The sequence below is a fragment of the Pseudomassariella vexata genome (assembly GCF_002105095.1).
Source record: "Pseudomassariella vexata strain CBS 129021 chromosome Unknown BCR38scaffold_13, whole genome shotgun sequence".
Taxonomy (NCBI): Eukaryota; Fungi; Ascomycota; class Sordariomycetes; order Amphisphaeriales; family Pseudomassariaceae; genus Pseudomassariella; species Pseudomassariella vexata.
The window spans coordinates 918,740-944,801 of record NW_024467968.1 but is presented as its reverse complement, the minus strand read 5'-3'; the positions used below and the strand labels follow the sequence as shown (position 1 = coordinate 944,801).

The 26,062-nt window shown below is 50.0% G+C and overlaps 9 protein-coding genes across 9 annotated transcripts; 6 read left to right on the top strand and 3 right to left on the bottom strand.

Moving 5' to 3' along the window:
- Positions 1-1,863: 1,863 nt before the first annotated feature.
- Positions 1,864-3,138, top strand: BCR38DRAFT_488725 (uncharacterized protein; the record flags this gene model as incomplete). The annotated part of the gene is made up of 1 exon (XM_040864312.1): positions 1,864-3,138. One exon carries the CDS (start codon positions 1,864-1,866, stop codon positions 3,136-3,138), a length of 1,275 nt encoding a protein of 424 aa, XP_040712281.1.
- A 1,401-nt stretch (positions 3,139-4,539) lies between these two features.
- Positions 4,540-6,653, top strand: BCR38DRAFT_351538 (polysaccharide lyase family 4 protein; the record flags this gene model as incomplete). The annotated part of the gene is made up of 2 exons (XM_040856644.1): positions 4,540-6,380; positions 6,437-6,653. 2 exons carry the CDS (start codon positions 4,540-4,542, stop codon positions 6,651-6,653), a joined length of 2,058 nt encoding a protein of 685 aa, XP_040712280.1.
- Positions 6,654-7,340: 687 nt separating this feature from the next.
- On the top strand, positions 7,341-8,410 carry BCR38DRAFT_445271 (uncharacterized protein). The gene has a single exon (XM_040861000.1). The coding sequence runs from the start codon at positions 7,562-7,564 to the stop codon at positions 8,162-8,164; it is 603 nt and encodes a 200-aa protein (XP_040712279.1). The 5' UTR covers positions 7,341-7,561; the 3' UTR covers positions 8,165-8,410.
- A 1,688-nt stretch (positions 8,411-10,098) lies between these two features.
- Positions 10,099-12,060, bottom strand: BCR38DRAFT_460363 (peptidase family M20/M25/M40; the record flags this gene model as incomplete). The annotated part of the gene is made up of 2 exons (XM_040862406.1): positions 10,099-11,677; positions 11,954-12,060. The coding sequence occupies 2 exons, from the start codon at positions 12,058-12,060 to the stop codon at positions 10,099-10,101; spliced, it is 1,686 nt and encodes a 561-aa protein (XP_040712278.1).
- Positions 12,061-14,036: 1,976 nt separating this feature from the next.
- BCR38DRAFT_445268 (uncharacterized protein) lies at positions 14,037-14,591 on the top strand (the record flags this gene model as incomplete). The annotated part of the gene is made up of 3 exons (XM_040860999.1): positions 14,037-14,108; positions 14,198-14,293; positions 14,337-14,591. Coding segments are annotated over 3 exons (375 nt in total), but the record flags the coding sequence as incomplete, so codon positions are not given.
- Positions 14,592-15,776: 1,185 nt separating this feature from the next.
- BCR38DRAFT_526992 (fungal-specific transcription factor domain-containing protein) lies at positions 15,777-18,247 on the bottom strand (the record flags this gene model as incomplete). Its single annotated transcript, XM_040865376.1, has 2 exons — positions 15,777-18,056; positions 18,116-18,247. 2 exons carry the CDS (start codon positions 18,245-18,247, stop codon positions 16,044-16,046), a joined length of 2,145 nt encoding a protein of 714 aa, XP_040712276.1. The 3' UTR covers positions 15,777-16,043.
- Positions 18,248-19,006: 759 nt separating this feature from the next.
- Positions 19,007-20,251, top strand: BCR38DRAFT_351017 (uncharacterized protein; the record flags this gene model as incomplete). Its single annotated transcript, XM_040856617.1, has 1 exon — positions 19,007-20,251. One exon carries the CDS (start codon positions 19,007-19,009, stop codon positions 20,249-20,251), a length of 1,245 nt encoding a protein of 414 aa, XP_040712275.1.
- A 455-nt stretch (positions 20,252-20,706) lies between these two features.
- Positions 20,707-21,339, bottom strand: BCR38DRAFT_445265 (RmlC-like cupin domain-containing protein). The gene has a single exon (XM_040860998.1). It carries the CDS (start codon positions 21,213-21,215, stop codon positions 20,790-20,792), a length of 426 nt encoding a protein of 141 aa, XP_040712274.1. The 5' UTR covers positions 21,216-21,339; the 3' UTR covers positions 20,707-20,789.
- Positions 21,340-21,657: 318 nt separating this feature from the next.
- Positions 21,658-24,033, top strand: BCR38DRAFT_468304 (amino acid/polyamine transporter I). The gene is made up of 7 exons (XM_040862771.1): positions 21,658-22,247; positions 22,301-22,349; positions 22,407-22,556; positions 22,609-22,925; positions 22,986-23,059; positions 23,115-23,863; positions 23,937-24,033. Exons 1-7 carry the CDS (start codon positions 22,059-22,061, stop codon positions 23,978-23,980), a joined length of 1,572 nt encoding a protein of 523 aa, XP_040712273.1. The 5' UTR covers positions 21,658-22,058; the 3' UTR covers positions 23,981-24,033.
- Positions 24,034-26,062: the final 2,029 nt, after the last annotated feature.

Genomic DNA, 26,062 nt, shown 5'->3' with positions numbered 1-26,062 from the left:
GCGAACGGACTAGCCTCTTGTTGTAGCTGTGAACCATGGTAATATGTAAAACATACGAGGGAGGTAATGAGAAAGCGTGTTCCGTTTTCCTAAATGCGGGAGCAATTCAATGTTGGTGTGATGGTTTTAGGGCCCTTCAGGGTTACGTTGGGGTTGAAACTAAAACGTCCAGGACAAATGCATGTTGGCGATCCCAAGCCTGCTCGCACTGTAATGGGGTTGCGGCTACGCCAATGCTGGCTTCAATTAGCAACAAGGGCCTTCAAGTTCTCGATCGACAGTTTATTGTCACGGATTTGAAGTTGTCATTATACTGAGGTTTCCCTTAAATCCACCTGGAAGTTACAAATGCAGCTCGAAACCCCTAACTTAAACCATGTCATTTTAGTTTGTCCTCTGTTTGCTCAGGTCTGGGGCTCCAGCATCACACCCACCTAACCCATCGAGCTTAGAACACTAAAGTCGTCAAAAGAGCCAAACAGCTGGCCGTCACCATCAATTCAACGTCTTTTGCTCCTGCAACAAACCCATCATTACTCTTCCAAGCACCCGTCCGTCGGCAATCTGGCTGGCTGGTGGCATTGCCCGGGACCGAGCACATGTCGAGTTCTAAAGCTGACCCCAATGACAGGAACGAAAAGTTTCTTCTCTTTTCAGCTTCCCCCGTAGCTATACTGCCACGACGATGCACCACACCACTTCCAAAGGGCTAAAGGCGAAACTCGCCAATTACTGGCCTGTTCCGCCATCTTTTCCTACCTACTAGCGGCCAAGGACTGACAGAGAATGGCAAGCTCAATTGAGCGGCCTAACGATGTCATCTCACTCCAGCCAGCTGATGGGCTGCTGCACCATCTCCTTCTAACACCCACGACATGATTGTTCTATGGACCAGGATATAGAACCGAAGCTCAACCTGCAGCTCTACGAGCGCCATCAAGGGCCGCCAGCGCACAAAGCGGCGGCTTAACTGTGCCCGACATTCGAGTCCAGCCAAGCCAAGCTTGAAGGCTTCAAGGCTTCAAGGCCTGTGATTAGACGCTACGCCGAATGTATGTCCTGCCACCTCCAAAGTTATGAACAGCTCGCGCTTGAATTCGCTTCTGTGCATGTTGCAAACGGCGAGTCCGGCGGCTCCTCAACGAATTCATTTCCTCTTGTGCACAGCGCCGTGTCTCTCACAATCTACCCCAGTTTTCCGCGGGCCCTGAAATGAATCACCTCGGGGAGCTAGCGGCTCAGGACGGACTCCTTGGACCTCCAGGATTCTTCTGTTTGCTTTGAATTGAGCTCGCTCGCAACACCAAGCACTAAACTTCACGCACGGCTGTCACGCTAGGCGATGGCTTCATCCGACTCGCCGTAGGCCAGTAGCTGGCCAGATCTCGATCTTGACATGCAAGCCATAAGTTGGCGCTCTCTTCGTCTTTCCCTTCCGCTTTCCACTCTCCAATTCTTCTCTTTTGTAAGTTCATTTCTCTCCAGGCGGCCCATTCGCCAGGGAGACCTGACTCTTGATCTGCCTTGCATGACCGGCGGAGCAAATTACATCGCGAACCGACCCCTACCACGTCGGTGGTGCCGCGTCATTCGATTTTCTCAGCACCACCAAGAAGCTTGATTTTCGCTACTTGGCTACATTTACAGAGCATGGCCGCCACCGAGCGCACCGCTGAACCTGCAAAAACCGGCCACCCCGACAACGATGGGCGACCCCGAACTTCCCCACCGCAGCATGGACGAAATGGTCGAGGCTTTCGAACAGTTTTCCATCGTATGCGGATAAGAGTCAAACCTCAACGCCCTGCACCAAAATCGAGGCCCCGGAATCATCTGTCTCACCAACGAAAAAGTCTGGTTCCGATGCACGCTTTCCGATCCCGGTCAAATCGGCCCAAACAGGAAGTTTCCGAAGACTCCCGGCCTCGATCGCCTCGATCGCCTCATTCCCCGCAAACCGAAGGCTCCGTGGAGACGGCTGCTGCAAACTCGGCGCAACCGGGTTTCATCAGTCGCTTACTGCGGCGGGCGCAAAGCAAGAAAAATTTGAGGCCTAAATCGTCTTCTCACAGCGCCAGAGAATCTACCACAATTCCGGATAATAACAAGCGAGTTGAGGCAGAGATCAACTGCCAGGAAGAGCAGACGGAGGTCCTAACCAGGAAAACGAGCTCCAGGCACAAGACAACAGCTTCACGTTCACGCTTCTATTCGGACCCGCCTCCGACGACGGAAGCACCCGGGATCAAGCGGCCTCTGCAGGTTTACATCCCAAAACATGCTGCTGCCGATTTTTCGCGTATGCCCATCTCCCCGCGCGACATCACGGCACGCTACAGCTCCTTGGATGAAGAGCGGCGATTGACACTTTCGCCGCCTCCGCCCCAGTTGCCGCGTTCAAGCACAAGCACAAGCACAAGCACAAGCATAGGTCAGACTAGGGACGAGTCGGAACTGTTGCGTGATGCACGGCGTCCCACTGTTGCGACGATTGACACAATGGTCCCGAACGACGAAGGACTTGACCGAGTGAGCACGGGCGAGGCTCTGGACAAGACATTTCTGCAACCCCCACCATCGTCCTTGAGATTGGAAGCCAAGCGTCATTCACATCAGAAGCGCCACTCCTTCAAAATTGCCGCCGATCCACGCAAAGTCCCAGAAAAAGACCACGAATCGTCCGATTATCAACTTTTTATGCAGAAAGCAATGGACGACGAGCGCCACGAGCGCGAGGAACTTTGGCGTACAATATCGCAACGGTCAAGGCGAACGCCAATGGTTATCGATCATCCTGATGTGAACATGAACGTGTGTTCGCTGCAGCGCTCGGGCACATTCGGCGACAAGGAAAGGGAAAAGCGGACATCCAAGAGGCTTAGTAATTCGTGGAAAAGGGCCAGTCATGTCAGTCGCCGCCAATCCGTCGATGAACACCGTCGATCATTTATCTACGGTGGAGACACAGCGACAGTGACTGGGGTATCCGAAGGAACAAATCGTGATCTACAGCGGAAATCGAGCGTAACCAAACGGATACAGGAATACGTCAAACCGGAGAGGCCTGACAAGGTACCAGGGACATACGAAGAGACCGAGTACAAGTCGTTGAGTCGCAAGGGGTCTCGGAGAGCATAGGCAAGTGCCGGAGCCAATGCTACTTATCTATAACTTAACGGCTGGCACTGGTGACGATAAGTCCACCACTGTTATTACGGGGTGGTGTTTATAATTGTAATCTAATCAACAAGTAAGAGGCATGAACTGTGTACGCAATTCCAACATAAATCCTCTGCGTACTAACATCCAGGGCACTGTTTGCAGATTCTACCAAGTGTGGGGGAAGCGTCAATGCGGACGGCGAAGGTCAATGATTTCATTACTCGGGGATGCCTGGTCGGTTTTTGGCTCATTACGCACTGCACGATCAACGACCGGGAGTTGCCTGCCAGCACCCAGATCCTTGGCCAGATCCCTGCATGTTTGACTTGGGTTGCGTAAAACCGGAATGGCGGCTCATTGCTGGTCGGTTGAAGTCTTGGCGAGGTTGACGCAGCTAGTATCGATCGTAGCGTAAGTTTTCAAGCACCTCAGTGCCCGGAACTCAGCGGCCACTCGGTTCTTCAACAACAGTCCGATGCCTCGTCCCTCTGTCAAGTATTTGTGCAAACATATCCTGTACCATTACGACTGTTCCTTATGTAGAGGCAAACAGAACAGGGGTTTAGCATGGGGCCAGGAAACTTCTACATGCTCTCTCTGTTTCGCGATAACAATAAGCCGAGCCCAGGTACCACTGGGCTCTAATCTAATGTGTCTTTCTCCCGCACTCCCCACATGAACTTGCGGTCGGTGACCTCAGTGTTTAAATTGCAATCAACGCATGATTTCACTCGTCTTGTTGGTCACTGATGCACGTCTTCTTCGAACGTACGAAGCAGACGTGGAACTGGTCGTGTAAGAGCATGTTCATGTGATTTTCCTTAAGGAGTGCTGCTTTAGGATTCTGCAATAATTTGCTATGTGAACAATTCGGAGACTGCGAGCATACACCAGAGCTCATCGTTAACGACTGAATAACCCTGGAGAATAAGATACCACAGTTGGTTTGATCTCCACTGAAACAAGATACATAATGGTTTTCTTCAGAGGCAAGTTTGCTCAAGGCTTGGGTTAAATGTGGAACACCGTCAGCGTAGATAATGCGATGCCAGGGTATGTACAGGCTTCCCCGCAACCCCACGACGGCGATAGTCGACGATCATCATGGCGTGTCTGAACTTCTTTCCTATTCAGGGCCCAATTTGACCGAGCAATGTATGTTCTCTCAACTCCCACAATGGTGCAATGTAACTCGGAGGAATACTAAGCGAGATTCCTAGCAGACGGGCAGGTTCGTTCCTTGCAGAACACATCCAAATGTAGGCGCATAAGTAGGCCTGGTGGGCCACCGGTGAGAATGACTGGGGACTTCCTCGTTGAATCTCAGCCCGTTGCCTGTTCGCAAAGGGAACCTTGTTCACGATGCATCGCGAATCGATGTCAAGAACCTTGCTCTTGCTCTCTTCTTCTTGGAGTTTAGCTTCCGGGTCTTTGATTGCGAATGAATCTTCCGAGGTCCTGTTTCTCGCCAATGACAGGTTGGTAACTGCCGTCAACAAGACTATAGGTGCGGTCGACCTTCTCACCCTCGACGGGCAAGACCTCCTTGGGTCTACCGGTTACATTCCCGTTACCCCTGGGGGTTCCTCCGGCAATGGCCAGTATGGTATTGGGCCGTATCTCGACTGCTACTGTATACCTTCGGGTTCTTACACGCCGGGATTCCTCAATTCAACTTACAAGCTGTTCAAGGGCGTTGACTCAACCAATGTCTCTTATGGTGGCATAGTCATGAGCGAGGTTTATCCTCCTACTGGCCAGATACTCGAGCAGTACTGGTTCTTACGAGATGGCGAGACCGGACTCCATACCTTCAGCCGTATAGCTTATTATAATAAGACCACCCCCTTTTTACGGAACCTACAGGAGTTCAGAACCCTCTTTCGCCCCAACACCGACCTCTGGACGGACATCATCACGGATGATAGCTTGTACGCTCCTTTGCCGGTGCCAAACCCTGCGTCAGGTAATATCACGAACGCAACCACGGTGCAAGATGCTACGTGGTATATTGGCAACCGGACGACCAACGACCCCTATGCTGAGCAGTTTTCTGACTATTACACCAAGTACACCTTTGCGGCTGTGTGGCGGGACCAGACGGTCCACGGTATGTTCGCAGATGGATCGGCTAGCGAGGACCACTCGACTTTTGGCGCATGGCTCGTCATGAACACCAAGGACACTTACTTTGGTGGGCCAATTCATTCCGACCTCGTGGTGGATGGGATTGTTTACAATTACCTTGTCTCGAACCACCACGGCGACGGCACTCCCAACGTCACCGACGGGTTCGACCGAACTTTCGGGCCTCAATATTATCACTTCAACAAGGGTGCCGTAGGAGGATCCTGGAGGGAGTTGAGAGATGAGGCGGTTGAATATGCATCCCCAGACTGGAACGCCGACTTCTATGATACTATTGCCCAATACGTGCCCAACTACGTCCCCACGTCAGGCCGTGGCTCGTGGAAAGCCAGAGTCGAGCTGCCAGAGGGGGCTAACAATGCTATTGCGGTCCTGGCCCAAAACAGTGTTGACTTCCAGGACAATGTTATCGACCCTTCGGCCTATCAGTACTGGGCAGATATCGGGTCGCATGATGGCACAGTGCAGATCGATCGGGTCAAAGCTGGTATCTATCGCTTGACGATATATGCTGATGGCATCTTCGGCGACTTTATCCAGGATAATATTGTCGTCACGGCAGGACAAATGACAGACAGTGAAAGCCTGGTCTGGACCCCTGAATCAGCTGGAAAGGAACTATGGCGTATCGGTACCCCTGATAAAGCTGCAGGAGAATGGAAACACGGGGTTTCTAAAGATACAACTTCAGCCCTCCAGCCACCCGAGTACCGCATCTATTTTGGTGCTTACGACTATATCACCGATTTTCCGGATGGAGTCAACTTCCACGTTGGCACTAGCGATACTGGCGACTTCAACTACATCCATTGGTCAGTCTTTGGCGGCTTTGCCAACCTTTGGCGACCTGACCAAGTGGAAGGCCACGGAGAGATCAACAACTGGACCGTCACATTTGATGTCGCAGCTAAGGATATCGAGAAAACGACTGAGGCTACATTTACGGTTCAGTTAGCTGGAGCCAAGACGGCGGCGGGGAACACGGATGTTTTCAATGCTACGCAACTATATAACGACTTGCCGTTTGTGGTTGTTGTGAATGGAAAGGAGTTGGAACCTTGGGTCATTCCGTAAGTTGTCGAAGAAGCAGACTGGCGTTGAAATATGCTAACATGTTTCACCAAAGATACTACCACTCTTCGTCTTGTGCTGTTCGTAGTGGCATAACGTGCTACCAGGTTGCTAAGAAGTTTACGTTCCCTACCAACTATTTGAAGAGTGGATCGAATACAACAAACGAGATCATCTTGAGTCTCCCGTATAACGCAACGGACTACGAGTCGGCTGTTTTGCCGAGGAGTGTGTATGTACAGTATGATGCACTACGGCTGGAGGTCCGATAGATACTGGTGGCATAAGAGTACAATGGACGCAGTTGAATACTTACTCGGCAGCTGGTACATAATTACAATTCCATCATCCTGGATGTCTTTATACTTCAAGAATGTTGAGATGTGATAACCAAACACCAATACAATGTCCAGATATGCGCACTGAGTGGTGAATAGTTGGGTCGCATATACCCCAATATGACCACGATTGTCTAAGTGCGGCCTCATTCAACTTTTAGCTAACATAGGGTTCCGACAATAGGTACCAGTAATATCTAGTGTACCACTCAGAATAATCATGCGATGGGTAAATACTTGTTGGGGCCCCAATGAACGTGATTGACCGATGGTTTCAGGGGAAGTATGCTTGGTCTGTGACCTGTTGTTGCCCTGTTATCTCGAGGATTGATTTGACGTGCACATGACAATGCTGCGTCTACATGTTGCATGATTCTAACAATCAGTTAGTTATCTGTGTGCACAATGGAGACACCGAAACAGACATAATAACTTCACTGACCCCACCAAGAATGTTATGGAATCTCCCTCTACGGTGCCGGGGATGTTGGTGCAACTAGCCGCTGGCCTGCATATAAACCAGGATCGTCATTGGGCACCCTCGTTGCCTTGTGGCCTCCTCAGCATAATTCAGGGTCGAACCCCTCCATTGTTGGAAATGGGCCCTATGACAAAGGTGCAGTGAATTCTTGGCCCCATTCCAAAGACTTTCATGAACACACGGTTTCTCATCCATAGAAGCTTTACTTGTTTTTCAGCCGTGTCTCCTTCGGCTATTTTGATACTATCAGCTTAGACACAAAAGCATACCTTCAAACGCTGCAAAAAGAGCCCCTTGCTAGAACGGATATTTGAGACTCATCCAGCCCTAAGAATAAAAGCATCCTTATCAACCACATGATATGATACCCATGGCCGAAACCACTGCCAACCTCATCCCCTGTCGTACCCAGGCCATCCAGAGAAACTTTGTACTACTATGCCAGTACCTCAACCTAGGCAGCGACTTTGACACAGGCTCACAAGGCCTAGTCCAGCACATGCTGCAAAGCTCCTATATCCGCCCCTTCTTCGACGAATATACGCGCGACTACCTGATGGAAGCCGAGGAGATAGAAGACATCAACCTGCAGAGCCTGCAGACATGGTGTAAGAAGAAGAAGGTCTTCACCGCCAAGCAGTACACCAGCTGCCGCAACGTGCCCGACAAGTTGGGCTGGACTGCGCTCGACCACGCCGCCAGATTTGTGGTGCAAGTTCTGCGGTACAGTTGGAGTCATGAGGGGGCTTGGAGTCATGGGGATTGGGACCCGGATTCGGATGGGGAGAGCGATTTGGAGTTTTGGCAGGTTTGTATGGTTTTACGGCATTTGCAGGCGGAGTGGGAGGCGGAGAACTTGCCTGATTGGGATGAGGATGGGCTGCTGGACATATTTCGAGAGTTGAATCTGGGCAGGGATGGGCTGCAGGACATGTTTGGGGAGTTGAATCTGGGCAAACTGTGAGACCTGGAGCTGGACTCGAAGGGGAGCAGAGCGCACAGAGCGTCGAAGTTCACTCGAGTCATTGGATCATGGACGCTACGTTTAGCGTTGCTGTCACTTGATTCTGGCACATTCACCAACCAAGCACTTTCGGGTGGATAGACGAACTCACGTGTAATGATTAACTTCTTTGCTGTTTATCTGAAGCTATTCTTATTCACTCTTACATAGCTTTAGAAGAAGAAAAAATAACATTTTCTTTTGGCCTTCGTATAAATCTGATAGAAACAACCGCCATGCTGGTCCCTAGTTGAGCTGCGGCCTCGCAGAACGCTTTTCTGTGCTGCCGTTTTTATAAAAAAATTCATCACTCCCTGCGAGTTTTCTTTTCAGTCAGGGGTGGTTGAATCCCGCAGCTAAATGATCCCATATACAATGCTTCCAGTAGAACTCTCCCCGGAACCGTCTACTTTCTAAAGATACCATGAGTTCTCACTCAGGACAACAGATGAGACGACGGTAGTCAATTTTTTTGTAGTAAATCGTCTTCGACAGCCAGTAGTATAGCCACTCATCTGCAAATTTACACTTGATTCGCCTGGGGGCTCGACGATGGGCCGCAACATTTTCCGGAATCATCGCGGCACATACCGAAAGCAGAAAGGGATGTACAAATCAGTTGCTGTGTAGACCAATGTACCGAAATAATCTCCAAAAGCCACTAATCACAAAAATAAAAACCAGCAGCGTGGATTATGGCCTGCCTATGGAGTCAAAAGTCGGCTTCAGCACTAGCAACAGGGCTACTCTCAAGTTTCTACAGTTCTGTTTGCACGTTAAGAGCCCGAGTAACAATGGGATCGGGGAATCTGGAGTTGCGCTGCTCGCACGAGACCAGGATAATCCATTAATAGAAACCACCAATTATGGTGCGACTGAGACTATGTCTATTGTTCCATTGTTCATCTGTTTATACACGTCACTATGCCAACCAGTATTGGGGTTTCGGGTATGGAATCTTGCCGTCAGAACACAAGGTCTAAGAACCAACATAGCTGACTTCAGAACCTAACAAACTAAATTTCTACCGAGCGAGAACCTCCCTCGAAAGAATCTCATATCACGCATCCGACATCCCAGCCCACTCCCCTAACCTCGCAATACACAACTCAATCTCCTCGTTTCCTACCCCAGCCCCCCCACAACCCCACCTAACCGCCTCCTACTTCCTCAAACTCCCAATCAGTCCCTCAGCCCCTTCGGGAATATATGCTGCGCCGCCTCATTGCGGGTAGCCATGATCCCTCCTCCGGCTTGAGCAGGAAGGCGGCATCCGAGGTGGCATTGCGTGGGGTATGGCTGGATAATTTTAAGGAGCTGTAGCCTTGTGTGTAATTTGTTTGGTCAGCCATGGTCTTTGCTGTCTGAAGATGATGGTCTTTGGTCGTTATTTTGGGAAATTTGGTGGTGTCAAAAGGGGCTTCGTCGATACATTAGTCAAAGGAATTGGTCAGGTCAATCCTCGGAGACAGAACTGTTATGACCAACACCTGTCATTCCATTGACTGTGGGTGCTCGAGCACTCCGTATTGATGCACTCGGCTAGATGTAGTTTGAAGATGACTTCAGACAGTCAGTGATAAGTCAAGTACGCCTGTGAACGAAAGTGGTATCATCAGTTTTAATGCGGTGTAGCTTCCAGGTTTTGGTCGGCTCCTGTCGCACAAGTGTAGCCTTCAACTTCAGCCTCCCTTGCAGACAGTTCTGTACGTCCGCACGGTAGCATAGCATACATTCGGCTCAATATTTGCACATGCGCCTTTCATTCAAATGAGGACAATTGTTTTGTGGGCCTTTTGTTGCAAATAATTTGCTGCAATTTAACTTCAGATGCGCTTCCGACCTCCATCTCGCTATTTATAGAAGTAGGCCGAGCGCCCCAGAATTCCCCTTTTTCATGCCAATTCGGCCTCATCCATATTTCGCACAAATGCGCTGTACCACTTTACATTATTGATATGACCAACAACGCTGACTCTCTCATCAACCGTATGAATGTTACCTAGACCGACCGCATCATCCTTGTCCCAGCCAGGCACGTATCGGAAAATATGGGTGGTCAGGTCCCAGTAGTACCTCGTGTCGGTGTTTCCTGTCATGATGCCGGGCGCCATAATCATTGCGTCACCATACAGACCGCGTGTGGTGCCAGAGAGAATGGAGTACGGAGTGATGGTGTCGACATTAGTCGGTGTCACTGGGGCAGAGTCGAGGTCATGCTCGGTGCGGAGCGTGATGGATCGCGGAATCTCTTCCTCGTCAGTGAAGGCGTGCAGCGTCAGGTTGTACTTATCCGCAATGGAAGAAGCGAGCTTTGTTAGCTTGGCCTTCACGGTAGATGGGTGGTCGCCGACGTTGACGCGGTGGTTAATGATGGCCGTGGTGCGTTCGGGAAGCGCATTGACCTTGACACCACCGCCGATGATGTCGACAGCCACAGAGGTGGTGAAGAGGTACTTGAAAGCATCCGAGGACTTGGCCACCTCGGTCGCTAGCTTGTCGATCTTGTTAGACTGCAATAATTTCTTCCATGTGGGAGGGAATTCCGGGGCGTGTACGGCTCCACATTCGAGCAGCCCGAGAAAGGGGTTCTCGTCATAGAAATACGGTTCGTAACGATTGGCTTCTACAGTGGTGATAAACTCGGACATGACTCCGATTCCGTTGTGCGGCGGTGGGATAGACGAGTGTCCACCCGGCATCCGAACGATGACCTCAACGTCAATGTAACCCTTCTCTCCAACACCTGGTGTGGCGAACACGGAGCCAAAGGCATCTACAACACCGGCACCCTCATCCACGATAGCCGCCACACCGTTTTTGCCATATCTCTCGAGGAGAAAGGGCGCCAGATGGCCAGCACCTTCGCGGCCGGAGCTTTCCTCATCGAAACCAAACGACATAATCAAAGTCCTCTTTGGCTCGAAGCCCGCGTCAAGGAGCAGCTCGACACTCTCCATGATGCCGATAAGATTATTCTTACAGTCCGAGGCACCTCGGCCCCAGACATAGCGGCCATCGTAGTGCCCGCTGAATGGTGGATACGTCCACTGTTCCACCGTGGACTCAGCAACAGGAACAACATCCTGATGAGCCATCAAGACCGTCGGTTTGAGGCTCTCGTCGGATCCCTGCCACGTGTACAGCAGACCGTGCGTGTTGACATGTTCCAAGCCCAACTTGCTGTGAATGAGAGGGAATGTTTTCTCCAGGTATGCTGCAAAGTCGTACATGGTATCCCATCTCTTATCTTCACCGACAGGACCCAGGTCATCGTAAGACTGGCTAGGGACCTGAATAGCCCCTGCCATGCGGCCAATTGTCTCATTGCGGAATTTGACCGAGTCAAGAAAGCCGTCCATCTTTGAGAGAGCCTCAGTCTTATGGGTAGGGAAGAGTGGCTCGACCTGTGCGCATTGCGCCAGTGCATGCTTCCCGGAAGATGCGTTATTGCCACCAGTGAGGTTATATGGCCTGTAGAGCCATATGAGAGCCAGCGTGCTGAGGGACAAAGCGCCCCATCTTAGACCGCGGCCTCTGGAGCTTCGTTGGGGTTGAGGTAGCGTTCCTGGCTGCACGAGGGGCAGCTTGCCGTAGGTCGACATGCTTCTTAGATCAATTGGGTAAAGACGTCAACGAAAATATCGCCTTTTGCCAGTTAAAGCGCAAAGAAGGGAACAAGTTCAGGGAAGAGTTGTCAATGATAAATGACTGGTAATGAGGTGATCGGCCCCCTCTACTCTCTCGTACCTGATAAGGCGGGTCCGCTTCCCCATGTCGGCTCCTGAGCAGCCGACCTCGGCTAAACCGCACACTCGGGTTAAGCTACAACGGGAAGGTCGAACCTTCACAGCCATTCCAAGTTGGACCTCTTAGCAGCATGAAGAGATGCTATGATCAATATACTCCAGAAGGCAAAGATAATGTATCGATGTATTTCAATGTAGGTTGAAATCTTGTCTTTAGTTGCCTGATGAGCTAGGTCATACATGGCATCAATGCCATAGACAAGGTCCTATACAAGCACAAGTGTAACATTCAAAAGCGTGGACCCGACCAATTGGTAGATGATTCAGGAAATTGCGCCCATCAAACATTATCTTGTGACCTTTGTTGCAAGTTAACTGATGCGAGTGCATATGGGGTGTGAATTGTTGTATTGGGAAAGGATGCCAGGTCAGCTATTCTGGCCTGGCAGAGCTCTTATCTATCTTATCTATAGCTATAGGGTAACCCCCCATGGGGTCACGTATCAGGGCTACTTGATCGTCCAGATACCGTGATTGTAACATTAGATGCGGTGTAAGTAGAGGCCAGGCACAATCGTCAATTCCTAGCGCCAGTAGCAGTTAGATACAAAGAAGGAAACTTGCCCCTCCAAGTCTCCATAGTGCCTTGAGCACTATTTGAATGTCCTAGAAGGTTTTGTTGAAACGCCATCGGATCGTCATGATCTTACCCGCTTCTCCAGGCGGGCCCGATCGCGACCGTCTAGCCAATCCTAATTCTAGCTTGTGACAGTGATCCTCTAGCTGCCTCTACGTATAGCTTAATATATATTGACGACGGGCAGTGAAACCACCCGCAGGTTTAAGGTGTAAGATGATGGCAACGGACAGCAAGATCCTCAACAAGACCTTACTATCCGGGAGTGGAAAGAAATAACAAGATCAAGAGCTCTTCTAGCTCTGATCAGAACAACAAGTACCTCAACAGGTACGAACAACTAGAGCCTCAGCAGGCTAGGGAAGAAAAGGAACCTCAACAGGCCCTTGAACAGTCACCTCAACAGGCACAATCAGATCTATAGGGGAACAGAAAGTACCTCAACAGGTACGTCAGACATTGAATGCCTGTCCAAGTAAAGAGAAATTGGTTCATATTACTGTGGAAAAGGCCGCTTGAATTCCTATCCTTTTTCTCAAGAGAGTGACTATGTACATGTCAGGGTACGGCTAGGCCGAAGGCAATAGTACAGAGTGATGGGGAGTAACGGGCGTCCCTCCTACGTAGCACCGGGTGGTCACTGGCGGTCTCAGGTAGGGGTGCCCACGATGATGCATTGATCTCTACTCCTTCCCTATCCTACTTCGAGATGGTCCTTATATAGATAGCTAGGCCGCCGCTTGGACTCGGCATAACAGCAGGGTCGGCGATGCCGAGGATCTTGACTCTCGTCATCCCAAAGCTTCACATAGATTGTAATCATGACTCGGGAGTCTTTTGTCCGAAACACCCCTCCGGCGGCCCACCGGTGTCCTGCGTTCAGTGTCCTGACAGTACATAAGGTCTTAAATACCCGTTAAGAACACGCTTACATAATTCGTCTGAATATCGAAAAAGAAAAACGAAAAAAAAAATAACGCCCAAAAAAACCCTAACCCCATGTCAATATATTTTCGCGTTATCCTATATAAAGGGATCCCCTAGCTCATAGAATAGAAGTAGCCCTTACTCTAGGACATCGTAATAAGACTATAAGGCTACTCCGTAGCGCGGAGAGTCCGGATCGCCGTCGTAGAAGACTAACTTCGATACCCCCCCTTCATTATCCCTTAACTAGATTATTCCCCATACTATAATCGAAATACGTGGCCGCCTATAGCTCTATGGGTTCACGAGATCCTCTCTATACCTCTCGTTCGCATAGCGGAAGACCTATTAGCCTAGAGAGTCCGACGAATGCTAGATCGTACACTCGTCCGAGAAGAGTATCCGTATAAGCTGCTAGATCTAGGCCGATATACGGTACTAGCGGCAGAATTTAAGGCGCTCCTTCGTATCTTCGGCTATTAAGACAATTCGCTTTACCGTACGCTATTTCTTTAGGTAGTACCGGTGTAGAACTAACTTAATAGCGTCTAGGTGTACCGATACACCTACCTTACGTTTAAGCTCCGTATACGTTTGATGCGTGCACCTAGGGGGGGAGGATGCTATAATGCAGCAGTGCGCAACGTTATAGTATCTAATTGAAGGGATTCACCTAACCAGTGGGTCCCCCTACCTTTTCGTATCAACGTTATTCTAGGATCCCGGCGGTATAAAACGACTAGATATCTCTTATCTCTAGCACTTAAATTTCTAGGGGTACCTATCCGCTTCATCGTAGCTATAGTTTTCGTTATTTTAGGCGCATCCGGCGATATTAGTGATAGTTTGGGGCCTTAACGTGCCGAACGCGTCTACTACCTCCTTCCGACTTATACCACTTGCCCTGGCGGCTACAATAGCGGCTCTAGCTTCTAGGCTAAATTCGCAATTCGCGCCGCGATTACCGCTTATTTCCATAGCAAAAGCTCGAAAATCCATTACAAATTATATTGTAATAGCTAGTTGAAATTAATAGGCTGATATTGTTGTTATTTCGATTGCTAAATTAGGGTGTGGGGTGTCCGGAGACTTTTTCGTGATTAGTGTAGAGAAAAATACTTCTCGTGATGCTTCTTTGTTTTCTCCTCGCCATCTTAACCTCAGAGATGGCGGTTAGCTGTGCCATAGTCACCAAGATGGAGCCTGCCAGCAGTACCATTCCCCACTGAACCTTGGGCCTTGCGCCCAGTCTCCTGGTGTTGCAAACCCCCAAGTCTCCCACACCCCACGGTGAGGCTGGCTGTATATTCTACCAGTTTGACAGTGACCAGTCTCTGGGTAGCGAATTTGGAAATAGATGCTAGATCCTCAATCTCGGTAGGTAAGTAGACAGACACCGGATTCGATCCGCACCCAGCACCAAGCACAAGCAGTCAGACAAAGCTTACCATAGCCATTCATAGCTGCTTCAGGAATCTAGATAGCAAGCTTGTCGCCTTTGTCGCCGATGCTGAGGGCAAGTATATCAGGTCGTGCCACCGAGATTCGTGCAAGCTCAACAACAAGGACGCTAGTCTCGCCTGTGAGTACGCCAAGTATGACCGCACAACTCTTATGCAGTCCAAGGTTAAGCTGAGTAGGTTCCCTTCCTTCCAGTGACACCAAAGTCTCAATCAACATGGCTGACTGAGCATGCAAACAAACGACGCGGTCGTGCTCGACAGCTCTTGGCTAGAATGCCATGGCGCCAAGAGTAAAAGAGTCCTGCTTCTAATGCCTGATCTTGTCAATCCAGTCAATGTTGTCGTTGATTTAATGTCACAGCGCTGGCGATTACAGAGCCACATAGTGCTGTATATAGCAGTTAGTGGGACCAAACGTCAGCAACACTGACATTTCTAGATCTTTTGGTCTATTGGCCTAGGGGCTTGGTCCTCCTCTTGTGACATTTAAGGTCTGCTGCGGTTGGATGATACTTGGAACTAGTCACCGGGTATATTTAAGATGGTAATGGACTGAAGCGACGACCGTGAGAAAGGCGGTAATAAACATGTGAGACAGCGGCACTAGCTTAGGCACCTAACTGCAGTCTTTATGATGAGATTCTCATAATGGGCGCAGCTTTTGTCTTGTGACTGTCTACCCCTTAGAAGTCTTAGAAGTGCCTCAGGCACGTCTTGTTGAGGAAGTGATTCTGCTCATTTCCATGATCTCTGGACAAAAGCCAGCAAGTTGACACAGTGACAATGAACAAACTAGACCATTTTTTGGTAGAGCTATCACCAATCTACCGCGTTATCGAAAACCGACTACCTCCTAGCCCCATGACCTATCCAATTCGATATAAACAAGTATACAGGCAGATTCAATCTGCGCCTTGCCCGTCCAGTTACCCCCGAGTGATCCCGCTCCATACCCGACCCGACCTTATCCCAATACCGTTCCACACCATGTCGTCAAATCATCAGCAAGTGAATTATACCACTCACTACATAAACCCAGCTGCCCACGTCCCTGCGTTCGGATCTTAACCAAAGATTGTCCGCAGATTCGATGCCTCCATGACATCAATCCAGTGGGTGTAGTTTGTTCCAGGCTGCTCCGAGTCATAACCAGCCCAGATCGCCTTGACCAGGTCCTTGGCAACCAGAACTGGCGCAGGTGGCAAATTGTGCTCCAACGCACTCAGACGCTCCATGATGAAGCGCCGCGCATGGCTGACCTCGATCGACATTCTCGTCAGCGAGATGGGAGGGTCTTCCTTGGGTTCTAGATCCATGAACGCACTCATTTCCATCTCCAGAGTGGAAGGCATGCCATTGGTCTCATTGAACGTATCTTGGATAGGAGAATGGTCTCTCGGTTGATTTGGTTGCTTCTCTTGCAGCTGCTGTTGCTGTATCAGCGTCTCCACGTCGAACCTCAGCCCGGTGCTGGCGGACAAGTACAGCAGGGGCTGAATGCATCGAGTCCCGGAGCTGGGCGGGATCTTCTTCAGCGTGTTGACCAGCCGAAGACTGAGAGGTACGATCCACCGGTCCCACGGCACGACGGAGGACTCTGTTGTGTCTTCCGGTAGTCGCCGTGCCACCAAGTCGGGGAATGTCTGGTAGAGCTGCAACAATGACGCCAGACGATATCCCTCGGCAACATCGACAAAGTGAGATCTGGGAGTCATCCTATCTCCAGTGTCCGAGATTTCATGAACACTATAGTGTTCGAGTCCGAGTAGTTCCTCCTCGATCTCCTGTGCCTCTTTGATGTCTCTGAGAGCAGTCTGCAGACTTCTCATAGTGGAAATGGAGTCCTTCTTGAGATGGCGCCTAAACCTACGACAGAGCTTGATGGCCTGCGCAAACAAGCGCTGTGCCGTGGCCGAGACACCGGTCCAAGGGTGTGGTATTATCGGCCCCGAGACCTGGCTATCCTGGGGCTCCTTCAGCCTCGGGGTGCCTAAATCATCTGGTTCGTCGGATACGACGGCTACGAGCATGTTCCAGTAGATAAGACTGTTGTTAAAGAAAGACAAGGTCTGGCGGTCTTGGGCCGAAAGTCGGTCGGATTCTTGATTGATTCGTTTGAGCAGTGTCTTTGCCTCCCTTAAGAACTGCCCGCCAATCTCCTTGGTGTTAATCCAGCAGGCCGCCGTGCCAACGCAACAGAGAGCAAGAAGTAGATCGGTAGGAAATGCCCCCAGGGTTGGGCCCTGCCCCGCCGCTTTGAGATCCCGCTGTATCGCCCTTATCGCACCCTTCAGATAGGATATGGCCACCTGCCTCATTTGGGGCATCTGCGAGCTTAGACATGTCGCGGACATACTCTGCAGGCAGTTCATGACGGCCTCTGACCTTGTCCATGTATCCGATGCAAGTTTCCGATTCAAGTTGACCTCAGAGTCGTAGCTGGACCACATGGAGCATACATGCTTGAACCACTCCTCAACAAGAAGTGAGGAGCGATCAGTGATGGTGCGTGGGATCTGCGGGAACATGGGCTGGTCGGATGGACTGAAGGAAAAGCCTGCACTCCAGAAGGAAAAGGGTGATTTGGGACTCAACGAAGACTCCAGTGGCAGCGACTGGTCTATGAAAGGGGCATCATGCCCCACGTCATCCGCTGGCGGTGAAGGTCCACATGCCACTGGCTGTTCCTCCCATATATCCTGAAGCAGGTCCTCGATGCCGTACTCAAATTCGGGCATCATGATGTTGTCAAGCATCGGGGTCAACATGCCACCACCGTCTGGCAAGCCATTGAGGTCTGCACAGCCTCCTTGCCCCTGTTCGTTAGCCCCGGCTGGGTCGACCTCGATGGGTTGCCCTTGATTGATGTTAGACGTGTCCCCTGCCAGCGCTTCATGTGGAGTAATGGTGTTAGAAGTGGCAGTGACGAGATCCTTGAGATTGGACGGACCCCTGGCTTTGGCGATCAAGGCCTTCTCATGCTTCGTCGACCACCTGAACGCTTGGTTATATCCGGGGCATTTGCGTCCATTTCTGATGCACTGATTGCAGAATGGCTTGTTTTCGTCACACTTCAGCTATTCGTATGCATTAGCACCCACAGTACGGCCCTCTCCTGAATATTCCTGTCACTTACCCGTTTAGCCTTGCATGTCGGGCAACCGTTGCGGGACCTAGTCTTGGGCTTGGCATTGACCTTGAAGCTAGCCTGCACCTGGCCGCGCTGCTGCTGCTGATTATTGCCATTCTCGGCCGGTGACTGTGGCATGTCGTTGAATGTTTCGATGCTATAAGCGGTAACCGGTATATAGTGGGCTCTGACACGGGACGAGGTGAGTAGTCCAACTTCGGAAGAAATAACCGCGCTTGGGGCAGAAGGGCCAGAGGCGATAGACTTTGATCCCCCCGCACGCTCCTTCGAGATGGAACACTCGGGAGATGGTGAGGGAGTCGCGGAACTGTGCTGTGCTGTGCTGGAGGGATAACTTTGCTGCTTCGCTCAATGTTTTAAGATTGATAACCCGATGGATAGGTAACCCTACCACGGCGATACCGGCTGTGATGCCCAACTGTCTCGCCGTGAGGCGTTGCCCAACTTCAGAATTCCGATCGTCATATGCCAATCAGCATCACCGTGTTCTTATCGTACGTAATCAGCAATCGTCGCTGGCTGGGGCTGCCGACGCTATCTCTGCCAAGCCGATGATTATCCAATCATCCACCTTGTCGTTCACTTCCAAGTGTGGGGGAGGGAGCCACGCCAACTTTATTCCCCAATGGGGCAATTAGACGCCGTGATAGCGTGCTGGCAGAAGATGTGTGGAAGATAACAAGGGGGGTGAGATCACTGCACATAACATTTGGTCTAGTTCGGTACGGATGGAAGAGTATTCTTGGACCGGTTTAGCTGTTCGACGTATTTGATTATAAGTCGCACTGTCAACTGTGTCGCGCAGTTGAGTTCTAGTATTTTTTTGGCATCCGGAGTTGACTTGTCACGGATCCGATCCAGATCACACAGGCCGAGATGGGTTACTTATCATCACTGTTGTCCAGTCGGGATTATGTGCTTCCCGCCACTTTGCTTTTACTCGCCCTCCTTTCGACCGTCCTCGCCCTTGGCGTTCAACAAGCCAGGTCACAGCGGCGGAGGAGTATAAGTGCTCCGACCGATGTTCCGAGATTCGAGAAGCGGAAAGCCGATAATCAGGGTCGAGTTGCTGGTCAATGGACCCCGAGCAGTTTCAAGTTTCCCAAGCCACCGCCATACCCGGAATGGTATCTTGGGTCTACAAAGCCACTTCCCTACCGGGCATTCCGCTATGGTCCCAAATACAACGTCACCATGGGTCTGCGCTCCGTCCGGCACGAAGACTGGATTCAACTTGACAGCCACTTCCCCAAATTTCACAACGACAAGGCCCGTCGCATCGCAGAACGAGCTGAAAAGTGCTGCCACACTGCACCTGAGGCTTATCCAGCAGCAATGGAATTGTTGCAGGAACTGACTGACTATCTGCCGGCTCGGTACCCAACCCTTTTCAGACGGACTCCCGTTGGTATCGACAATTTGTGGTCGGGAGAGTCGTTCAACATCATAGAGCACCCCCTGAAGGAAGACCCCATTGCCATTTGTGCTCGTTTGACCCAGGACGATCTCGCACTGATGATGGAAAAGCCAGACGGGCAGTACTATCTGCTCTCTGGCGCAATACTTCTCGCTGGCTTCTGGAGGTTGGAAGACAAGTTGGGCATGCCCCTGTCGGAGATTCACACTTCTGGCGACGTTCCCCAATTCAAAGAGAAGCTAGAGTCCGGCATGAAAAAGTTTTTCACACGTCTGAACTGCGAGGATCTCTACACCCGCAACAACTATTTTATCCAAGTTGACGATTCGCTACCGTGGAGCTGGAGTATAGGAGACGAGGATAGCAATGAAGTCAGTTGGTCGACGGCCGAGAAAAACAAGGCAATTGAGCATCACTTCTTCCGGTCTGAGCGACAAAGTCTGAGGCGTCTGCCCAGGACCGGCGCCGTTGTCTTCACCATTCGCACTTACTTCCATCCCATCACGGAGATTGCTCAGGAAGACTATGTACCGGGCAGACTCGCTAGTGCTATTCGAAGTTGGGGGCCAGATGTGAGCCGCTACAAGGGAAAGGAGAGATACGAAGATGTCTTGCTAGAGTATTTGGACAAAGAGCATCAGAAACAAGTCGAGCGGGGATTGGATATGGAAAAGGAAGATGACGTGAGGCAATACCCATGGTAATAACTTGACAAGAAAGCATACGCATCTTTAGATGTCTGGTGGGTTCGCCTGGAAACACCAATACAGGAGTCCATACGGAGTTGTTCTCTCAGCCGCACTTACACACTTATTTCCATAATCATGTAAAATAATGCATCCGTCTTTTCTCATTGGATGGCTCTTGAGAACGCCGGAGTATCCAATGCAGTGTATTTCATTCCAGTAACATAATTTCCAGGCACACATTAGTTCTCGTTACCTATATAGAGTACATATATATAGCCAGATAGACAGGGGCACGGCATATTTATAGACCAAGTCTAGGTGCAAGTTGTAGTAGACTGGACACACAAACACGACTTGTGTAAGTATGATTGGGAGCTCTTTACAACTAATTCTCACTCAACTTCAGTTACTACGACACGCGCAAATAGATTAACGGTCGAGTCATAGAACCATGAATTCATAATGTAACACTTCCTGTCTATCTCGATATTCCTTTTCACGGGCTCAGCTACCCATATGACCTAGTCCATTTCCTATTTCTCAACTCCCACACTTAGAAAGCGCTCTCCTTCCTCTGTCCGCAGTAAAACGCCAAGCCATAATTCGTCGTGGTGAAAGTGATGGTAGCACCCTTGGGGAAGAAGAAAACATCGCCCGGGGTCGCCTTGACCTCCTGTCCCGTCTCATCCGAGATGGTGTAGTCCCCCTCGAGAATAATCTTCATTTCGTCGTAGGTGTAGGTGTACTTTAGGGGCTCGCCCTTCTCTAGCCGGTACAGGCCGGCGGACATAGGCTTGTCCGGATTGACTTTGTCTGATGAGAAGAGATCCCCAAGGTAGGCATTGTCGCCGGCGAGTAGGGGAATCTTGAATGTTGACTGTGCCTTGGCATGGTAGTTGAATGCTACTGGTGAAGCCATTTTAGATTTTTGAGGTGATTTGATGAGGGATTGGAAGAAGTTAACCAGTGCAGTGAGCATAATTTGGTGGAGGTGGCAGGTGGTGACTTCTGAGTTTGTAATGGGCACGGATGATTGAACTTCAGATGATAATAGAGAATGAGAGTAGAAGTATCGTGCGAGGTGACATCTTTACATAGTTGAGAGCCCAGCGTCGGCCAACCTTCTTGTTTACTAGGATAGGTTCCGCCTAGAACCTTCGCTGACGTCATCGCAATCGTTCTTGCCGGTATAGGCCATCTCGTCGGACCCGATTGGTAGACGAAGTTGAGTGGTTGACTATAATATACTGACAGCTCCTCATTTGGATAATACAACCCCTACAGTCCCGAGTATAAAGTAATGTTTGGCCGTTATGGTTGGTCGGGATATTTTTTCCCGATAGGGTATGGTTGACCCCAGAAGCTTATCTTAACCCCCCAGCTTGTTAGTCGGACCACCCCAATACAACCCCTCTCAAGGCCTCTTATCATCTCCTATCAGTCTATCACGCATCATCCATGCATATCTCTCCGTCAGCTACATCTGCAGCGGGCCAAACCGAAAATAGGTGGCACAGTAACCCACGTAACCCAATGATTGACATGGAGTGCGAGCCGTATCATCCTAACATGCTGTGTCGCATTGTGTGCCCAGTGGCTGGGGGCTGGAATTTCGAAATTTGAGCTCCAAGGAGCCTTGTAATCTGCCAATAGGAATTGAAGATAAGAGCAACCATAAACCGGCAAGTGGGCGGGCGTCGTCACCGGGGATTCCCATGGTTCATTCCTCAGCATCACATCTGACCTGATCTTCCTCTTCCCGTATCTGATGAGCTGTGCGTTTCTCCAGTTTCTACCATTTTGATTCCAAAACTCAATCAGAATGGGGTCACTCGAGAAGAAGACTTCGGCGCCACGGACTGTGGCTCCTAGCGACATCCAGCATGGGACGATCGAGGATCCTTCGTCGTCGCACGAAGGACATGACCTGAGTGCGCTTGGGTACAAACCCGAGCTATGCCGCAACCGCTCCATGTTTACACTGCTTTTCCAGTCTCTGGCTATAGCTGCTGTGCGTGATGTCTTGACTTCAGGATGGGATAGTCGGCAAGCTGACCGTTACAGATTCCCTACGGTTTCGGCGCACCTCTTATTAGCGCTATATATGGTGGAGGTAAGTGAAGGTAACGCGTTCTTGTAAAAGCTGCTTAAACTAACGCGTTCGTATTAGGCCAACTGGCTATGTTCCTTGGATGGGTTATGGTCTTGATCGTCGACGAATGCGTGGCCATAAGCCTAGGAGAGCTCGCTTCAAGGTACCCCACGTCTGCCGGCCCGTATTACTGGTCCTTCCAAGTCGCAAGTCCTCGCATTCGCACTGGTATGAATCTTTGATAAATCGCAAGGTATTAAACCCACTGACGTATGCACAGTGCTATCATTCGTCACTGGCTGGACTTGGCTCGTCGGAAACTGGACCATCACACTGTCGGTCAACTTCGGTTTCGCATCTTTGGTGGCAGCAACAGTGGCTCTATACTACCCCGACTTCGAGTGGCAGTCGTGGCATCTGTTGCTGATATTCTACGCCATTTGCCTCATTACTTTCGTCATTGTCGCTTTTGGAAACAAGTTTTTGCCCTCTGTGGACACCTTCTGCGCTGTGTTTACTGCCCTCACCATCTTCATCACCCTGATATGTCTCTCAGCAAAAGCCGAGTCCGGGAGAAACTCGCCGAGCGAAACACTGGTATGTTACAGTCCTGCTATATGCATTGTAAGGGGCATGAGGAATAACTCGTGATTTCAGGGGCATTATGATACTACCCTGTCTGGCTGGGGCAGCTTTTCTTTCTTGATTGGAACTCTGCCATCTGCGTATACGTACGCAATGAACCCATCAAACATGATCTGATCTTGTACGGCTGACACTTCAAAGTTTCTCTGCCATCGGAATGATCTCTTCTATGGCCGAAGAGTGTGGTGACCCGACCATTAAGCTGCCCAAGGCTCTGGCTCTCTGCGTGCCCGTTGGAGGTATCGCGGGACTGTTCTTCATTATCCCCATCTGCGCGACCATGCCAGCTCTTGCAGACATCCTCGAAGCCCCAGTCGGACAAGCTCTGCCCTATATCTATCTTCGAGTGATGGGATCTCCTGCCGGGGCATGTGCCTTGACGGTTCTCATCCTAGTGATCACTCTATTCTGCAGCATATCCATCACAGTGGCCGCATCTCGCTGCACCTGGGCCTTTTCCCGCGACCACGCTGTACCGGCTTCGCATCTCTGGTCCCGCATCGACAAGCGCCACGGTACCCCTATTTGGGCCCTCGTTCTCACTACCGGAGTGCAGATGCTCCTAGGACTTATTAACCTCGGCTCTTCGTCAGCCTTCAATGCTTTCGTTGCTGTCGGTGTAATTGCCCTTGCCGTATCTTATGGCATCCCCATCACCTTGTCCATGATTTACGGTCGCCAAGGGGTCAATGGAGCTCGGTGGACGATGGGACCCACTATCGGCTGGATTGTTAACGTGATTGCGGTGGCCTGGATCGCCTTTGAGGTCGTTCTCTTTTCGATGCCTACTGCCATTCCCGTCACGGCGGTGAGCATGAACTACGCCATCGTTGTGTTCGTTGGTTTCATGGCTCTGAGTGCCATTTGGTATGGTGTGCATGCTCGTAAAGGTGAGCTTCCATATCCCCTATTCTCTGATCATGCTGCATCCAATCAATTACTAACACACTAATTCCTTGTTAGTATACAAGGGACCGCCTGCATCGGATGGACTAAGGGTTTCATAATACAAACAGAATAGTAATCTGGCATAGGTGGAATGACCATGGAAGTTACCCCTAGGTTAGATCCTTTAGTTGATACTTAGGATCAAATCGACCGCTGTTGCTTACGTTGCTGGGGTCATGAAGTGCCCATACATGTTAACAAACGATATCCTTGACGTCACATATATCTCCGTCTCTTTCTAGATAGATGTAGAATGGCCCGTGAACCCTCAGTCAGACAAAATACCCAATGTTCTACTGCCGCGGATCGAAGACTATCAGATTGCGCACGGCTCGCTCTTTGAAAGTCCCAAAGTTGGCTATGGATATCAACACTCCCACATCAGTAACGTAGCACAACCAGCCGATATCAGTCTTGTTCCGATACAATTCCCCACGAAGTCCAGATGCTGCGGCAAAACTTCATGCACATGTAACCCTTCAGTCCAATGGGACTCTACCCTTTCGCTAGCCCAAGTTGAAGAAATATCACACCAAGTCAGCAACTTCCGTGTAATTGATTGAAGTCGTTTACGAAGCTGTTCACATCATAATTTAGAAATAGGGGAAAAGAAATATTAGAAGTAGGCGATCCCGCAATTTTTGGAGGTGCAATGCTGGTGTTCCGTTGTGAAGCAACATTATATGTGTGATATTCTGTTTTAACACTTCCTGGAAGATGTCCCCTATATTAACATATCAAAGCCGTCACTATGCCCTCTCGCAGCCTATATACCTGTATAGAGGCATGCATGGTCGATGCTATCTTTGATGTTATAGATAATGGCATATCACAAATATATTGGTCCAGAAAATCGGAGCACCGCAGAGGACCCTAGCAGATCGTCTTACCGGTATATACAGACCACAATATGCGTAGATATAGCCAGATCCACGCCTATCAGTATTTGCGGAGTGTATACTTTTTGAGTGGACTCTGGCGCAAGAATACATAAGTTGCGCCCCGTCACATGGCCAAGTGAAAGCCGCTATTCGACACTACGGTAGCAGTAGGGATATCAACGGCCGTTAGGGGGGAATTGGCTGGATAGATCTATTTCGCGGCACCCTGAGATTAATCCAAGATTAGAAGACGCTAATAAATTGTCAGATTCAACGGCTTCGCGCCAAAGGACGTTAATTAGTACTTAATATCAGGAAGAAGTACGGACAGATTAAGCCAGAGAATACCGTGGATGCCGATAAGGGTGGCATGATGGTTTTTAATTGTATCAAAGAGACCATCAAATAAGTCTTCATCGTTCCTATCAGGAAATCCTAGTGCAGCCCTTGATACGTCATCATCGAAAAACATCGGCGGTTCAAGATCAAATGACCGGCTTCGGCATTGTGGTCAAGTGCTAAAGTATCGGCTGCTTCCAGAGGATCCTGTAAAATATTTACCTGCGGCATCTGGCTTTCTCTAGGTTCGGAGGATGCCGTATCAATACATGTAGACAATGTAGTACGAGTAGCATTATTCTCGTTGACTTCCAGCGTTGAGTTGCCAGTGTGTTTTTCACTCGTAGCCCGGGAGTAGCTCTCTGCAATCCTATCAAAGAGCAGATTCATGATTTCCCTCACTAGAGTTGACTAAAGCACACCCAGATCCCTTGTTCTCACGGTATTTTATATGGGATCTCTGCCCCATGTGACTGAAGCTGTTCGAGGATGATTGTTGGTCCCTGCTCATCGCAGAATTTGTGGAAATTTATAATCTCATGGATTGGGGTTTCAGTATACGGGGATGAAGGTCTCTCGACGTCAGGAAAGAGTATGTCCAGACAATGAAGCATTGCTGCTCTGTACTCAAAGTTCTGTCGACTCGAGTTGAAACCCTTTCTGGTCCTCAATGAAGCCCTCGGGATCTGTAAAGTCATGCACGAGTATGCTCCCATTGCGCACGCTGGGTCTCGAATTATTGTCCGCACACGGGGCAATACTGTGGTTGTCTATGCTTACGGGATAGATGCTGCTTAACGTCCTTGGTTCGATTCAAGCGGAAAAGAAGGCACTCTTATCGCTGGAACTTGTTGTTCTTGTAGTAGGGACACGTCAACGAAGAAGTTGTCCCATACGTGATACCGTGTTTGGTGGATATCT

Bases quoted from the DNA above. Each gene is read 5' to 3' on its own strand.
- BCR38DRAFT_445271 (XM_040861000.1), top strand. From the start codon at position 7,562: ATGATACCCATGGCCGAAACCACTGCCAACCTCATCCCCTGTCGTACC.
- BCR38DRAFT_445265 (XM_040860998.1), bottom strand. From the start codon at position 21,215: ATGCTCACTGCACTGGTTAACTTCTTCCAATCCCTCATCAAATCACCT.
- BCR38DRAFT_468304 (XM_040862771.1), top strand. From the start codon at position 22,059: ATGGGGTCACTCGAGAAGAAGACTTCGGCGCCACGGACTGTGGCTCCT. The intron at 22,350-22,406 runs GTAAGTGAAGGT...CGTTCGTATTAG, and splicing joins TAGCGCTATATATGGTGGAG to GCCAACTGGCTATGTTCCTT. The intron at 23,864-23,936 runs GTGAGCTTCCAT...ATTCCTTGTTAG, and splicing joins TGGTGTGCATGCTCGTAAAG to TATACAAGGGACCGCCTGCA.